This window comes from Lathyrus oleraceus, chromosome 2 (assembly GCF_024323335.1).
Source record: "Lathyrus oleraceus cultivar Zhongwan6 chromosome 2, CAAS_Psat_ZW6_1.0, whole genome shotgun sequence".
NCBI classification, from domain to species: Eukaryota; Viridiplantae; Streptophyta; class Magnoliopsida; order Fabales; family Fabaceae; genus Lathyrus; species Lathyrus oleraceus.
In genome coordinates this window covers 453,682,547-453,699,835 of record NC_066580.1, presented here as the reverse complement: position 1 = coordinate 453,699,835, position 17,289 = coordinate 453,682,547, and the positions used below count along the sequence as shown (strand labels likewise).

The 17,289-nt window shown below is 33.9% G+C and overlaps 2 protein-coding genes across 2 annotated transcripts; one reads left to right on the top strand and one right to left on the bottom strand.

Moving 5' to 3' along the window:
• Nucleotides 1–5,655: 5,655 nt before the first annotated feature.
• LOC127123690 (uncharacterized) lies at nucleotides 5,656–7,609 on the top strand. Its single transcript, XM_051053894.1, has 2 exons — nucleotides 5,656–5,719; nucleotides 7,176–7,609. The coding sequence occupies exons 1-2, from the start codon at nucleotides 5,656–5,658 to the stop codon at nucleotides 7,607–7,609; spliced, it is 498 nt and encodes a 165-aa protein (XP_050909851.1).
• A 5,041-nt stretch (nucleotides 7,610–12,650) lies between these two features.
• LOC127121528 (probable pectate lyase 4) lies at nucleotides 12,651–14,310 on the bottom strand. Its single transcript, XM_051052007.1, has 4 exons — nucleotides 13,852–14,310; nucleotides 13,290–13,645; nucleotides 13,037–13,172; nucleotides 12,651–12,875 (listed from the first exon to the last, which is right to left on the bottom strand). The coding sequence occupies exons 1-4, from the start codon at nucleotides 14,308–14,310 to the stop codon at nucleotides 12,651–12,653; spliced, it is 1,176 nt and encodes a 391-aa protein (XP_050907964.1).
• Between the last annotated feature and the right edge of the window lie 2,979 nt (nucleotides 14,311–17,289).

The window sequence follows — 17,289 nt, the reverse complement described above, 5'->3', positions numbered from 1 at the left end:
CTCAAGCCGGTTCCACAACCTTACCCACCCGGGTATGACCCAAATGTGCAATGTGGATATCATACCGGATCAGAGGGGCATTCAACCGAAGACTGCAACGCTTTCAAAGCCAAAGTACAACAGTTGATTGACAACAGGTACATAGCCTTTCAAGAAGGAAGCTTGTTGGTAAACGTTAACCCATCGGCCGGATAAGTGCGAAGATCTCAAGGGGTGTCCCCCTAAGTTAATGGATCAAGTTTGAAGAAATCAATTCCCTAAAGCTGGCAATCATTTGGATGTTTCAGCATTTCTTTTGTAGTTTCCTTGCTTGTTGATTGTTAATTGCTTTTAAGCATTGTTGCTTTCTTTGAATTGGTAAGATTAATGAAATGTTTATGCATCTTTTGAATTAATCCATTTGTATTCACTCGTTTCTCATTTATGTTAAAAACAAAAATACTCCTCTCATTCACTTTTGTTTATCAAATCGTTGTATTAACAAAGATTGGAAGGAGGATGATGAAAATGAAACACCTGAAATTGTTGTGGTATGCTTTTGAGTAAAACCTTGTCGATGATGTAAGGCATTGTTTCAAATCCCCAAACACTGAAGCGATAAGGAGTTAATCCCTAGTAAACCACTTTGAGCCTAGAAGTTGGTGTTTATTTCGGATCTAAAACCCTTAATCTTAACCTGGGGCAGGGTAGTTGTGTTCAGATAGTTTGATCATGAATTCGATCTTTCAAAAGAATTCGTCCATCTGTACACCCTCCAATTAAGTCCAACCACATGTTATCCTTCGCGCACATGTTGAAGTGTCGAAGAGGTTGAGAAAAGCTAAAATTAGTGTTGGTTTATCCTCATCCACCAATATTGTGGCAGTCAACACGTTTAAAAAAAATAGAAAAAGTCCGCTAAGTCGAATACCACAAAATGACTTAGGCAAAAGTTAGGGCATCCCGGTGGGCCGAAAGCTTCAAAGAAGCGGTCCAGGAAAAATTAGGGATAAAGAAAATCAATCAAAAGAGGTCATTAAACCCTCAACAAATACAAAATAAGGTGACCGCCATTTCAAGAAAATCTCACCTTGAACCCTCATTTTCACTTTCGCACCTTCGAAGTCGAATGCGTGTATTGAATTAACTGAACATAGGAATTGGAGATCATCAAGAAGAAGGGGTGGGTAAAAAATAAATTTTGAGCCTTATATCCTTTTGTTTCAAAAAACCGTGAACCAGACCATGTTACAATCCTTAAAAGACCTAATTGAGACAGGGTCTATTTTGAAAGCATACTACAACAAGGTTGTGTTAACCTGACTCCAAACAATCTTTGTTAATCATTTGATCGCCCAACTTGCATACTATGAATACTTGATCACCATTGTGTTCTTCTCAATGACTCGTTCATTGTATTTCACCCATTCATATCAATAAACTTTGATTTCAAATTTTTGCATAAGCACTGCATTAAAATTACCATTTTTGAATGAACAATCTTATTTGCAAGTCAACACTTAGCATCAAAGAAATTCCAACAATATACAGTTGAGGAACTTGATAAAGTGAAAGAAGTCTAGTCAGGGGCAAATCACTTTGAGCATCAGTTAATTCGAGCTAATCATCCTAAGGGTCATCTAGCCAAGAGTAATTTATTTCAAGACTCAGACCGGGGCAAGCCACCTCAGAGCTCAATAAGTCCAAAGAAAGTCAATCAAGAGTCTACCATTCCAACATTTGGATAGTTAAGTTCAGACCATTGCAAGTTTCAAACGCTTGGGGCAAGCCATCTCGAGGTAGTCTCATGACAAGTTGTTTCCAAATCCACTTTCAAGGTAAACATTTCCAAAGACCCGACAAACTGGGGCAAGATGAGCCACAGAGGGGCAAAACCTCTTTCTTCATGCTTTCAAATTGATCAAACAAATTTTGCCATACGTCAACAACTTTTGAGTTTAAGGCGAGTGCCCGGAAATTAGCAGGATTCATTGATCCTTAAAAAGGATCTCATTGGCTAAGTTGTGGTTGTCAAGCTTGATAGAATTCTCCTTTGATAACATATTTGGTTGAGTTCTCGGTGTTAAGGAATCATGAGCCTCCATAAAAGCATTTACAAACTCCCAGTCCACTCAAGTGTCAGCATTTTCATATCATGGTCATTCATATATCATGCATAAAAAAAAATCCAAATCATGCATAGCCGAAATGTACTTCGTGCTCATTTTGCATTGACCCAGGTCTTGTTGTCGATCCTATATCCTTTGACCTTTAATTCCAATTTGTATTTGGTTCCCTTAAACCATCATCCGATTTTTGCAGTCATTTTCAAGTCCAACCCAGTTGGCACATATCATAAAATTTTGTCCATGAGGTTCAACTCCTTTTGGATTATCTGATGGATTTCCGGATTACTCCTTTGTTTATTGATGTATTTCCATAACTTGTCTGATGTGTTTCCAGATGTTTCCCCACCTATCGGATGTATTCTCAAATATGTTTGTTTTAGATTCTGATGTATTTCCACAATTTCCTTGATGTATTACCGGATGTGTCTGTATTCTGATGTATCTCCAGAATATCACTTATAATTCTGATGCATTTCCAGAATTCGTTTCTTTTACTCTCTGATGAATTCCCAGACATGTCATTTTTGTTCTGACGTACTTCCAGAACCCCTATGCCACTCCCTGGAATTGTTTCAAGACTCATTGGTGTCTCCTAAAATTCAGTTGTACTAGGCATTATTCCAAGCTCAGTGGTCACTAGAACTCATTCTAAACCCAATTTTTGTTGGCATCATTGTCACTCTGTTTATAAATACAATTGTAATTGGTATCTGAATTTTGGTTGTCGCCAACATCATTTCAAGTCCAGTTGTTGCTGGCAAGCTGGTTGTAACCCATTGCTTTTGGTCAAAGTCCAGTTGTTGTTGGCAAGCTGGTTGTAACCCATTGCTTTCGGTCAAAGTCCAGTTGTTGTTGGCAAGCTGGTCGTAATCCATTGCTTTCGGTCAAAGTCCAATTGTTGTTGGCAAAATCTGTTAAAAGTTGGTTGTAATCCATTGCTTACAGTCAAAAGTCCAATTGTTGTTGGCAAAATCCGTTAAAAGTTGGTTGTAATCCATTACTTACGGTTAAAAGTCCAATTGTTGTTGGCACGTACAAAGAGTTTAATTACCCTGTCTTTCCTGATGGTTCCGTGAAAGTCATGTATGACTCATCATCTTGAGGAATTCCCAAAAGCTTGGAGATTTTTTCGTGTTAGAAAACTCCAATGACGTTAGTTTTGTTTGATTTCTTTGTAAAGAATCATCGTAGCCTTTTGCGTGGATGATCTGCTTATAAGAAGACTCCCGTTTATCTTTGTTTTGCATAAATTCCCTATTAGGAATCTCCAAAATCTTTGATTGGATGAATTTCTTATGAGAAATCTCCAGAATTGTCAGATGTATTCTAAAGTGTCAGGTCATGTATGAACCTGTTGATGAAACTTGATATGTATGTTTTTCAGTATTTTCAGGTCATGTATGAACCTATGGTTGAAGTTTTCTTTGTGTTTTCTAGTTTGTCAGGTCCCGTCTGAACCAGTTATTAAATTCTTTGACTTTCTCCAGAATCGTCAGGTCATGTCTGAACCAGTGAGTGAAACTTTCTTTGAATATCCAAATGCTGAGGTCACATATGAACCTGTTGATTAAAATTCTTTGGTTTTCTAATATTCTTAGGTCATGTTTGAGCCTATTGTTGAAACGTTTTGAATTTTCCAATGCTGTTAGGCCATGTATGAGCCTATTGATGGAACTTTCTTTATACGTTTTCTAGTATCGTCAGGTCATGTTTGAATCTGTTTGTGGAACCCTTTTGATATCCCCCAATATTGTCAGGTCATGTGTGAGCCTGTTGTTGAAGTTTTCTTTGGGTTTTCTAGTGTTGTCAGGCCATGTATGAACCTGTTGTCAAAATATCTTTGAAACTTCCAGAAGTGTCAGGTCATGCATGAACCTGTGGATATACTTTCTTTGAATTTTCCAGTGTCGTCAGGTCATGTATGAACCTATTGACAAAACTCCCTTTGATTTTTCCCAAGTATTGACAGGTCATGTCTGAACCCGTTATTGAAATGTTTTGTATATTCCAACGATGTCAGGTCATGTATGAGCCTCCTGATGAAATTTTCTTTGTATGTTTTCCAGTATTGTCAGGTCATGTTTGAACTTGTTGATGGAACCTTTTGATATCCCGCAACATTATTAGGTCATGTTTGAACCATTTATTGAAATTCTTTGAATATTCAAGTGTTGTTAGGTCATGTTTGAACCAATTGTTGAAAATTCTTTGAATATTCAAAGTGTTGTTAGGTCATGTTTGAACCAGTTGTTGAAAATTCTTTGAATATTCAAGTGTTGATTAGGTCATGTTTGATCCTGTTGTTGAAAACTCTTTGAATAGTCAAGTGATGTCAGGTAATGTTTGAGCCTATTATTGAAAATTCTTTGAATGTTCCTGTTTTGTCAGGTCATGTATGAACCTGTTGTTCAGCCTTTATTCCAGTATTACCAGGTCATGTCTGAACCTGTATTGAAGAATCTTTCTCTATGATTATTTCAGTGTTCTCAGGTCATGTATGAACTGTTGATATACTCCTTTTGAACTTTTTTTGAGTTTGTTAGGTCACGTTTGAACTTGCTGTCAGAACCGTTCTTGGTATTCCCCAGCATTGTCAGGTCATGTATGAACTCGTTGTTGTCGAGCCTTTATGCAAGTATTACCAGGTCATGTCTGAACTTGTTTTGAAGAATCTTTCTCTATGATTATTTCAGTGTTCTCAGGTCATGTATGAACCTGTTGATGTACTCTTTTTGAATTTTTCTGAGTTTGTTAGGTCATGTCTGAACCTGCTGTCAGAACTTCTTGATATTCCCCAGCATTGTTAGGTCATGTATGAACCTGTTGTTGAGTTTTCATTCCAGTATTACCAGGTCATGTATGAACCTGCTTTGAAGAATCCTTCTCTATGAGTGTTTCAGTGTTATCAGGTCATGTATGAATCTGTTGTAGATTTTTTTCTTATTCGGGTTTAGTAAGTCATGTGTGAACTCACTACCGAAATCTCTTGTATTCTAAGTGTCGTTCATCGAATTTCACTTTGAGTGCTCTCTAGTATGCGTCCGATTCTCCAGCAGGATTGTTTTCCCAAGAGAGTTGGTTTTTACCATTTGTCTGTCTCCCTGTGAACCATCAGCATCCCCCACAGATCTTTGTTTCATTCTGTATCTATCATAAAGCATCATGCTAGGGTTTATCTTATGTTTGATCATATCCCTAGCAAATCAAATAAAAAGAGTCGTTCATTCAGGCATTCATCTCATATCATATCCTATCATTTGCATTTCAGGATCAAAATTCGGGTCTTCTTAGTATTTAACTATCTCCCACTATGATCATATGAATAGTGTACTTCTTCATATTCTCAGGTGGAAGATACTTAAATAGGGGCAATTGTCACACCCCAATTTTGACCCTGAATCACCGATTCAACACATTCATCATAGCTATTGCATATCTACATAGCATAACATGCAGTCCATACCGCATAATGCCTAGAATGTCAGTCGAAATGAATTTTCAGATTTACAGACAAACCGGTTAAATCAATTATCAAATGTGTGTCAAAATGGCGGGCGAAAAAGTTTCAGAATCAAGCTTGCAGACATCAGTTGTATTAATCTATGTTTCACGTAATTTAACCTGGTATGCTCGATTTATTTTTCGACTAATTTTTCGGTCACCTTTTGATCAGCTCGAGCCTGTTTAACCGGTCAAAATTTATTTCAAAATTAAAAGAAACGTTGTATTTTTCCAATAAGTTTATTTCGCACTGATCATTTTGGTGCATTCATTTTAATTTTTCGAGCACTTTTGCGCCTGACTTTTATTCATTTTAAATCCGTTTATTTTCATTCTTTCGTCAAAAGATTCAGAAAAATTAAATAGAATTGTTCATTATGGTTGTTTTTAAAAGTTGTGAATTTTGTTTGGTTTAATTAATTGAATTGGATTTTAATCAATTAAAACATCTATATTGGTCATCCTAGACATTTAAGTTGTCCAACAACGTGTGCTTCTTGGAATTATTTATGACCATCAGATTCATTTGATCATTGGTCCACACTAGCTATCCTTGTCTACTTCTCTCATCCAATAAAAATTAGGAATTAATGAAGAAAATCAAACTTGAAAGAATGTCTTCCTTCCTCTAGTGGTAGAGGGCCACGTGGCCCATTCCCCATTTGCCTTCCAACGGATCTCTTTGGATGCGTGTGAAAGAAGGGAGTGAAAATAAGAGTTTTGTATCACTAATATGGGAGGATGTCAAAAGGTAACAAAAAGTGAGGTGATGACTTTCTTTTTTCGGGAATTCTCTCTCATTTTGAAATTTAAATGGGAACTGTCACTTAGTATAAAGAAGGAGGACTCGTTTTTCAAGGGGGGGTGGGATTGTTTTTTTTATTTTTCTTTTGACCTCTCAACTCACTTGGATCCTCTCTCATTCATTTCAAAAGATAGCAAAAAAACAAAGAAAAAGTTATTTTTTAGGTTCTCAGCCTCGTCCTCCCTCTGGTTTTTCACATCCATTATCATCTTCACATTCAATTTTTTTACTCAGACAAATACTCCCCTCCCCAACGTTATCTCACTAACCCTTTTCTCATTCATTACTGCAAAAAACCTTTTATCTCTTTTCATCCCACCATTATTCATGTACATACTATACCAACACCATAACAAAATCCTGCTTCATGTAAAATATCATCTCACCACCGTTATGAATAAGTTTTGATGTTCTTCTTTTCTTCATGAAGTTTCAGCTCACAACACCTTTTCTCATCTTCTAAGAATCTCAGCACAACCTTCCATAATACTTATTTCCTTCCACCAACAAACCATAGATTACTTGCTTCGGTTCAATATAAAATCACACAACCACTGTAACTGTTCACTTCACACCAATTCTCTCAGTTCCTACTCCGACCATGAACGCTGAACCACATAACACCATGGTGACGAGAAGTTCGTTTTAAGAACCCTTACCAAAGAGAAAATTCCTTAGACTACCCTTGAGTTGGTTCTGGACAAGAAGTTTGGACCTTCTCACTGTTCTAAAACTTCTAATGTCCATTTTTGTGGATACAGGGCGATGCAAACCGCTACCACTTTCCTCCCCCCTCCTCCTCCTAACGGCGGCGCTAACCCTCTCCGCCAAACCAACCGCCTACGAAGCCCTTCGAAACATCAATTTTCCAGAGGGATTTCTCCCACAAGGCGTAACACGCTACGAACTCGACGAATCAAGTGGCAATTTCCACGCCGATCTGAACGGTTCGTGCAGATTCTCTTTACAAGATCTCAGGGGTATAAACGTCACAGTGCTATTCCTCTGGGTAAACATTCTTGAAGTTGTTAGAAAAGGAGATGACCTTGATTTCTCTGTCGGATTCGCTACTACTCCTTTTCCGTTAGATAGTTTCTTTGATTCTCCACAGTGCGGTTGCGGTTTGGATTGTGATATTTTAAGAATAAGAAAACTCAAATTGAATACGAAAAACCCTTCTCTTTCATCTGCTTAGATTACAACCATAGTCCCACCATGAAAACCACACTTCCATAATCTTCCATTTCTCAATCATCGTTCCCCTGTTCAGTTTCAGAAAACCCTAAACAAAAAATGGATATCTCAGAAGTTGTAAAAACTCGGATTCTCCGATTGAAAAATCCTCATCCGTAAAGCCGCCAAACTCCGTCGTCTCTGCGATGTCCAATTTGATTCCTCCATCATCGGTGTCAAGTTGAAGCTAGATGTGAGAGATTTGGCTATTCGATTTAGGTGTGTGGGGAAACCGGCATTGAAAGGAGGCGCGTGAAGGTGACGACGGTGTCGAGGGAGACGGAAAAGGAGAAAGAGCATGAGAGGAGGGTAAGATCGAGGAAGAGTTAAGGAAGAGAAACTTGTTTTTGTGTTTCAACATATGCAAATCGCGAGAGGGGCAGTAAATCGCGTTTTTTATTCCTGTTTGCAACTCTCATTTTTAGAAAAGCAGTAAACGAGAGAGAAACATGGTAAATGGTTTTATCATTTTACTATTATTTAACAACATTGTCACATGTCACAGTTTAATTGACCTTGTTTTAAATTTGAAATTTCTTTCAAACCACGTTTCCCTCATATGCTCCATTTTGCCATTTTATTTTATTTATTTATTTATTTTATTTTTCACCTTTTTTAATGTTGAAATCATAATTAAGTTTTATTTTGGGTAGATTGTTGGGCTTTGGGCTCAATTTCTTTTTTCTACACGCTCCCATTTTATATGTTTACCCAAATTTTCTTCTTCTTTTATTTTCTCTTCTTACTACTATTTATTTCTTATTTATTTGATAAATTGTAGTTAGTAATTAATCGATTAGACTTTTATCTGATTTTTTTAAAAAAAAATAATTTGCTTTTATTGTCTAAATAGATTATTGATTAATTGCTGCCTCGATTTCATATGATTAGTTGATTTAATTGAGTTATTTCTATCCATGGTCATATCCTCACACATGTAAATGACCCTTTTCACGTTAACTTCACTAACACTTCAAATCAATTCCAACTTTTCGTCACTTCAAACTATTTTTCAATTTAAATCCCTAAAACACTTTAATTAACTTGGACAAAATAAGGACCGTTGGGATCAAGCATTCTGGCGTAACTCTTTGAACAATTGATCCTTATCAAGTGTTCGTTGTCCATTAATTAATTTTCTTAAATAATTTGAATGAAAAAGGACCATTGGAATCTAGCATTCCGGTGGAACCCTGAATTATTGATCTCGGGGCTTATGTCTCGTTCTTATAAATATCCGTCTTTCAAACTCAAAAAAATACTTGATTCCTACCTTAACACTTTTTCAATAAAGATGGAAATGGAACATGGTGTATACCGTGCACTCCTGAGATTAAGATTCAAGGTGGATGCCTTACCTATCTTAGCTCTCGCCATCGTCTAAAATTGTCAATGCGGTTTCTTCAAACCCCTTTCTCAGTCAAACCTAAAAATACTTAATCTTTACTAAACACTTTTGCCAATAAAGATGGAAATGGAACATGGTGTATACCGTGCACTCCTGAGACTAGGATTCGAGATGGATATCTCGCTCATCCAAGTTCGCGCCATTACTCAAAATAAATCCAACCAATCAAACTCTTCCTCGCCGCCGTGCGATTAATCAAAAACCTTTTTCATGAACAAAAGATATATTGTCTTAAGGTAATGCAAAACAATGTTCCGGCCACGATTGTTGAGTCGAGATAAGTGACGTTTTTCTGAATGATGATTTGTAAATCCATTCGATGTGTGGTATACGTCCACTCCTCATCTGTTTTGGGTAAAACAATGTTTTCGTCGATTAATACAATATAGCTTCCGCTAAAATCGACCAACAAACAAACATTTTCTACCCAGAACTACGTAAGCCTTGACTTCTCTATTGAGATACGTAGGAGCAGGATTTGTAAATCTTGTCAGGCCCACTAATAAAAAACTTAGGTTTAGTCCTTCGTCAAAAAATCCAAAAACATTCTTCTCTCTTCTATTCTTTCTTTCCCTCATAATAACTTGAGAAGACTAACATAAGCTAACATTCAAAACGAAACTAACTGAACGGTTCCCGTTGGATACAACGGACGTGAGGGGTGCTAATACCTTCCCCTTGCGTAACCGACTCCCGAACCCTGATATTGGTTACGACGACCATAATCATTGTCGTTCTTTCTTGGGTTTTATTGATATTTCCACTTTCCTTTTTAGGAACAAATAAAGTTCGGTGGCGACTTTATTCAGTCCATCATTGCGAGCGTGCGATCGCGCTTCGCTTAAAGTCGTATCCCCATTTTCCGAGGTGCGACAAATATATATGTATGTATATATATATATATATATATATATATATATATATATATATATATATATATATATATATATATATATATATATATATAAATAAGAGTTTTATACACTTGAGTTTGTTTACGTTCCCTAGAGGAATTCATTCATAGATCTTGTAACTTTCTACTTCTGTTGATCTGGTTAAAGGCAAGCATCCGATTAGATCAGCAAAAGTAGAAAGTTACAAGATCTACAATTGAATTCCTCCTATGGAACGTAAACAAACTCAGGTGTATAAAACTCTTTTATACCTTCCAATCAATTAAAACTATCATTTTAATCGTGCATACTAATCGAAGAATAAATTTCTTATTGAATAAAATTATGAATAAGTTAGCATGTTCTAGATATATTAACATCTGTAAGAAGCTTTGGTACCACTCTTGGATATTTGATGCTTATAGAAGAATTTCAAGAATATCATTATTTACATCTAATCCATGGATCATTGATGATTTCTCGGGAAGTGTATCGATGATTCCGAAGTAATAAAAAGATCGAATACACAGGGATTGCTATTTAACAAGACAATAGTTGTGCAATGTTTAGAAACTACAAAATTGGGGGGGGGGGGGGGGGGTCGAGTGATAATGCGAAAAAGAAAATAAAGTGTTTCATCAATAATACGAAAGAGGATAGATTTTGTATTGAATCTCCTATTTCTCTACTGTTGATATTGGATGTATTTCATAAATGATATCGTTGTTATAATTCCACGGTGAATTAACAAAACTGTTATACTCAATCCCTTTGTAAATCGTCACTTGCAATGCAAAACCATAGAACCCTTGAAAAGATGCCAAAAACTCCCTTTTATACCAGTTAAATTAGTCCAAAACGCGTCAGAGTTGGCCCATAAAAGGACCTATCACATGCCTCATAACTTGTGTCACGCGCGTGATGCTTACTTTTCTTTTCTATCATGTGCACGATGTTGCGCGTGATTATTCCAGTTGATGCATGTTTTTGCTCCTTTTTTCACCTGATTTTCACGAAGTTCTTATTTATTCATACTTAGTCATTTTTGCATCTTTCTTTGGTCTTTATTCTTCATTTTTGCTTTTGTTTAACTTGTTTTGATCCGTTTCTTCGACCTAAAATATGCAATGATAGAGTGTCATCAATCATCATGCATATATCAATATGATTCACACTAAGTATAAAACTATATACCTTTGATGCGTGAATCTAGGAAGGTGATAGCTTCCGATGGAGATCTTCGAGCACGTCAAATGTTGCTCCTCTAGTGTTGGTCAACGAGTAACAACCTGATCACCATGTATGCTAGTGTGGAAGGAGGGAACAGGTTTCTCTTTACTTTTGTGGCTAGGGAGAAGATAAATATGGGAGGAAGAGAATGCAATCATATTTTTTTCCCATGTAACCTATATCTTATATAGAGTTAAATGGAGGAGAATTGATTAAGCTCGTAATATTATACATTATGTAACTTAATCAACCCTATTAATATCATTTCTCTTCCAATCCATAACCTCCAAATTTAATCCTTATGTTACTATTTATGTGACCTCATATAACCCAATAATATTAGTAATTAGTCAAATCTATTTCTCCAATAAATTATAACTGCCTTCTAACAAAGCATTATGATCACCTAATATTATTGAATATTTTATCTCCATAAATTGTCCAATTATATTTAGATTTTTACACTTGATCGAAGGACAGAATCCTTCAAGAAAAGTGCGATTATGTGAAATGTGAATTTTTTGAGCATTGAAATGTCTTATGATGAAAATTGCAATGTGTACCTATGGACATGTTTCCATCCACTTATTTCTTAATTATCTTCAATTGATACACATGATATAACTTGATTCATTTTCTTCTTTGAGATCTTTTATCTTCATAAAAAATTCTTCTTGAATAAGATGCATTCACACAAATTATGTAGGAGTGGTAGAATGGGCTTGACCCTCTAGGCATGCCTGTTTTTCCCAAACTTTTTTCATGAGCAAACCAGGATTTTAAGCATGCGCCCTTTAATATGCTCTTCTTGTCCTACCTTGTTTTTTTACCGACTTTGGCGGGTGTGGGCATTAACATATTTTTTTTTCAATTTTTAGGCTTTACAAATGTAATGCTTGTGGGCCCGTCCAAACAGCCATTATTTTGTTATGGGTCAAAATTTTAGGGTCGGGCGTGTCCCCACTTTATTTTTTATGGGCTTTTACAATGCGGGCCTAAATGGGAGCATTTGAAACCGCTTGCACATTTGAATTTTTTTCTCGATTAGTTCAGTTTGAAGGGTATATATTTCTACCACCCTGATCACCCTCAAAATATAACAAAATATAAATAAATCAAAATTAAATAAAAAGAACATTGGAATTTCATTAGCTACATTGTTAAAATTATATATGCGTCATAATGTTAAATTTTTCAACATCTAATGATTTTTGGCTAGGTATTTACCCAAATATAACTAATATGGTATGTAAACAACTAAATTGGAAGTTTGACTAAAAGGTGTGATTTGCAATGTTAAACATATAATCTTTGGTTACATTGATACCAATAAAAATAATTTACATATTGATGTATTGAAATTAGAAGAGTCAAGAATAAAAATTTATGACACAATTGAGCTTCCATATATTAAGTAGGGAAATCTTTATGAACACTCTCTTTCAATATTTATAGTATGCATGTTTTAATTTTCAACATAAAGAGGTTCTACTGCATTGAAGTGCGCCTGATGATCGTGTCAATAATCTAACAGATTTAACGTCAACAACTTGAAAATATTCGTCTTTGCTATAATTTGGCTTTGGCACACGCCCACCATTTGTTACCTCAAAAGAGGCTCCATTTTCAAATGCATCTCTTACGGAATGAAATTCCCATTTGTCCCCATTTGTTTGACCATTTTGTCTCCATGTTATCTACACACATTTTATAATTAGAAAAATATCTAATAAAAATAAAATCATTTTATTTTATACATAAATACATTAACTCAATCATGTGACCTATTATTAATTGAGAAAATCATTTCATTAGTCATTAACTAGTTGTAGTTGATTCTCTAAAATCAATTGTATACCTCCTTACTTCCAACTTTTGGTGCTATGAAGAGGTTAGCCTCACTTTTTAGACTAGGCCCCATACTTCCCCCAATGGCATATTGCATCCATCCTAAGTAGAGATTGTTGGCTACATGTGCATATCCATGACGAATCCTACATTATTTTGTACCATAAAGAAAATCAAAGTTTCATAATAAATTTACATTTGTGTATTTTAAATTCAAGATCAAGTTTCTTTTAAAAGAACATTGTAATAGAATACTTAATTACCTAGGCATTCTTTGGTTGCAATTAGGTCCAAAATGATTATACACAACAGTAACTTTCATGTTTTTGTCTCTCACATATCCATCATCATGACCAAGAAGCATAACTTTATCTTGTTCTCTAAACCAATTATTGGATATCGTCACGTTACTAGAACCTCGGGTGACATCAATAAGACCATCTTCACAATCATTAAGAGTATTGTGATCAATCCAAATTTTTGAAGCAGTGACCAATCTTATTGCATCTCCATCTACTGGACCTAAATGAATTACCTTTCCATTAGGCCCCATCACCATCCCCGGAGCTTGAGCTTTGCAGTGATGAATTCGAATGCTATGAATGATTATGTTGGTGGTCTAGAAATTACCAAAAAATTGTTACTAATGCAGGAAACAAAGTCATACTAAAAATCTAAAATTGGCCAGGGAAATTTAAAAAGGGGAAACGTAAAATTCATATCTATATTTTGTAATGAAAGAATTAAAGGGAATTTTTCTATTATTATTTATAGTCCTGAATTATAAATACTTTTTCTAGAGGTATTTAAATATTTAGTTATTACCTTGAATATCATCAAACATGCATTGTTAGCAATGTGGATATTGACACCACGACCATCAATAGTAGTGAAACTACTAATGAGAAGGGGTTTGTTGAGTCTAATGTTCATATCTTTTTGAAATGTGATCCATACCTTACCTTGAATTACAGAGGCTCCGTATCTCAATGTACCTAGTTTAGGGTTTATAGGATCATCATTTGGGTCAGTAACTTCATATTGTATGAGGTCTTTACCAATGTTGTTTGTCATTTTTCCGACATAGCCTATAGAGCAGGTCGCTATTTGTTGTCTTTGCCTCCTCCATTCTGAATTTGGCCTCCAACAACGATCAATCATATTCATATTCAAACCCATTAATTTAGATTGTTTGGCAGAACTAAGTTTTGGAACAAAAAAGATAACAATTACAATGGTCAAAACAAATTGCCATATGACATAATTCACACCTTGAGGTCCCATGATATGGTATAATTATTCTTGAAAAGTTCTAGTTATAGAAGAAAAAATAAAAATATGAGAAATTAAAATGATTGTTGGATTATATTGGAGAAGTACTATTAGAATGTGATTATATAGATCAAAGTCATCTTTAAGTTGGTTTAAGTTGTTTTTAAAAACAATGGTTAAATCAGTGATCCGCACTAAAAAAGGTTATAATTAACAATAAATTGAAAATATAGGTACTTCAAAATCTTAACCTCATGTTGTTGTTTTTGTTACATTAACGTAATGTTTTAATAATTAACATACTACGAGAATGTTTAACAAAAAAAAAACCTACTACAACAATGTTTAACAAAAAAAAACAAAACATTTTCTTTACTTGGAGTTTAACAATATTTTTTTTTAAAAAAAGGTTTAATAGCTTCGTGAGTACGTAGTATTCAAATGATAAAAAAAATTGAAGTTTTATTTTGAGATAAATAAAAAGGAAAAAATTGTATTTTTTTTGCTAACTTTTATTTGTATAGGATTTATGTAAAAAAAATTACCATTATATTTTAAAATGATACAAATATTCTTTAACTTGAACTTGAAGTCAAAAATATAATTTGGCATTGTCATCAAAAAATAGTTAATTTTAAATTTATTTATGCAATATATAATTATGAATTTTATTATAATTTAGTTAACTCAATTAAATTTATTTTAAATTAAACTCATTCGTAAAATATTTTATTCTTAACAAACTTGTCTATATTGTGTTAAAAAAATTTAAATGGAAATTTGATTCTTCTATTTTTTATTGTTGATTTGTGAAAGGTTTCTTCAAAATTTAAAATTAGAAAAATATAATTCTCACTTTAAAGTTTCAATATTTTTTTCCCATTGATTATTGGCTCTATTTTGTAGTGTGTAGAGTTTTATATTAAATTAACAACTAATTAAGTAACATGGTAATTCATAATGTTATTTTTGAAATTTGAGTTTTTTAGTATTTTTGTTTTTCTCCTTTTTAAGTTTTATTTTATTTAAACCTAAACTTTTATTTATTACATTTAAAAAAAACTTTAGTAATATTAAAATAAAAATGATATATATATATATATATATATATATATATATATATATATATATATATATATATATATATATATATATATATATATATATATATATATATATATATATATATATATATATATATATATATATATATATATATATATATATAATTTTGTATTTTGTTCAAACATAACACATCATGGGTATGTTTCAAAATACCAAACTAATTTCAAAAATTTGGGAAATATTTTACTAGGTTTTCCACCCGATGAAATTATTAATTGCTTCATATCAGGTTTTACCCCCAATAGTTCAAAATAAATTAACTATTCGACGCCCCTTACTCTATTTCACAAGATGTGGGACTTGCAAAATTTATTGAGGCCAAGCTAAAAGATTCAAAATCTAAATTTAATAGACCCTCAAACCAAAAACCTAACCCCTCAAATACTCAGCAAAATTTTCCAAAAAATCATCATCCTCTAGCACAAATGCTACAACACTATCAAGCCTACATTCTCACCTAACTCAAACACAATTTAAAGTTGTTTACCTATACAACACATTACAACAAGCCAAAAGAGAGGAACACAAAGTTCAAGCTTTATGCTTTAACTATTACGAGAAATTTATTCCATGCCATAAATGTGCAACATCAAAATTTCTCTTGCTCATGGTAGATGATGATAATCCTATTGGCACCCAAGATGCTAATGAAATTCCAGAGGTTGTGCAAGTTGAGTATGAATCCGGAGAAACATATTTTCAACTCTCACCATAAGATTTTAGTAGCCAATTTTCCCAAAAAAAATTGAAGTTCGAAGGATTTCTTGATGGCTTATCGGTAACTATTCTCATCAATACTAAAAGCGCTCACAATATTTTTTAACCACGTATAACCCAACATCTCAAAATTCCCACCAAACTCATAACATATTTAAATGGTATGGTTGGAAATGGCTCTCAATTACAATGCTCGGGACTATTACCTCAAGCTTTCATTACACTGTAAAACCATATATTTTGTATTCCATTCTATTTGCTCTAAGTTGAGGGAGTATTTGAGGTATTATGAATGGAATGGTTAAGAGCTTTGTCTTTTTATGGATTATTTTTCAATACCTAAAATATCATTCACGTATAACAATAAATACATAATTATCAAGGTGACCCTAAAACTTCTCTAACACCTTCAATGTACCTTCTGCTCTACCAACCTATCCAAGACATACATTAAAACCCCCATCTGAATTCAAACAAGCACTAGACTCGCTCTCCACATGCTTCAAAGAGATCACGAACATTATCAAATCATACTCTTATTTTTTCCAAAACCCTAAAGGCCTACCCCGACTACACCACGTGATCACCATACACTACAAGAAAAATGCATTTTAGCTTCAAATATTTAACGTCGGCCTCAACTCCGACGCTAATTGTGTTGGTGTCATGTTACCTTAACTGGACGCTAATAGGTTAACTCATTTAACATTTATCTTTTAATCTTTAAGCATAGTGTCGACTTGAATCGACGCTAATTAATCCACAAGCCAAAAAGTATATATTTTATTTGTTCGTAAAAAATATAGTGTCGTAAAAAGCTGACGCTATATATTTATTTATATCTAGTTATTTATTGACATGTTAGTCGCGATCGTAGCTGGCTCTAACATATTCATTCCAAAATTTAATTGTTAAGAAAAATATTTCATTTGCCTTTTTTTTTCCGATTGACTCTCCAATTTTTAGGTATTTACTATTTTAATTTCAGCATCGACTAAGGTCGACGCTATATTATTCAAGTAATCAGTTTTTATTATTTATTTAGTTATTTATTTGTAGCATCGCTTTTGACCTATGCTATGTAGTTATTAACTTATTTATTTAATAAATTTATATATTAAACCTTAGCATCATCGTGGACCAACGCTA

Coding starts and splice junctions, on each gene's coding strand:
- LOC127123690 (XM_051053894.1), top strand. CDS start 5,656: ATGGCGGGCGAAAAAGTTTCAGAATCAAGCTTGCAGACATCAGTTGTA. Junction 5,720..7,175: donor TGTATTAATCTATGTTTCAC/GTAATTTAACCT, acceptor TTGTGGATACAG/GGCGATGCAAACCGCTACCA.
- LOC127121528 (XM_051052007.1), bottom strand. CDS start 14,310: ATGGGACCTCAAGGTGTGAATTATGTCATATGGCAATTTGTTTTGACC. Junction 13,646..13,851: donor CATGTTTGATGATATTCAAG/GTAATAACTAAA, acceptor GGTAATTTCTAG/ACCACCAACATAATCATTCA. Junction 12,876..13,036: donor CAAAAGTTGGAAGTAAGGAG/GTATACAATTGA, acceptor AAATGTGTGTAG/ATAACATGGAGACAAAATGG.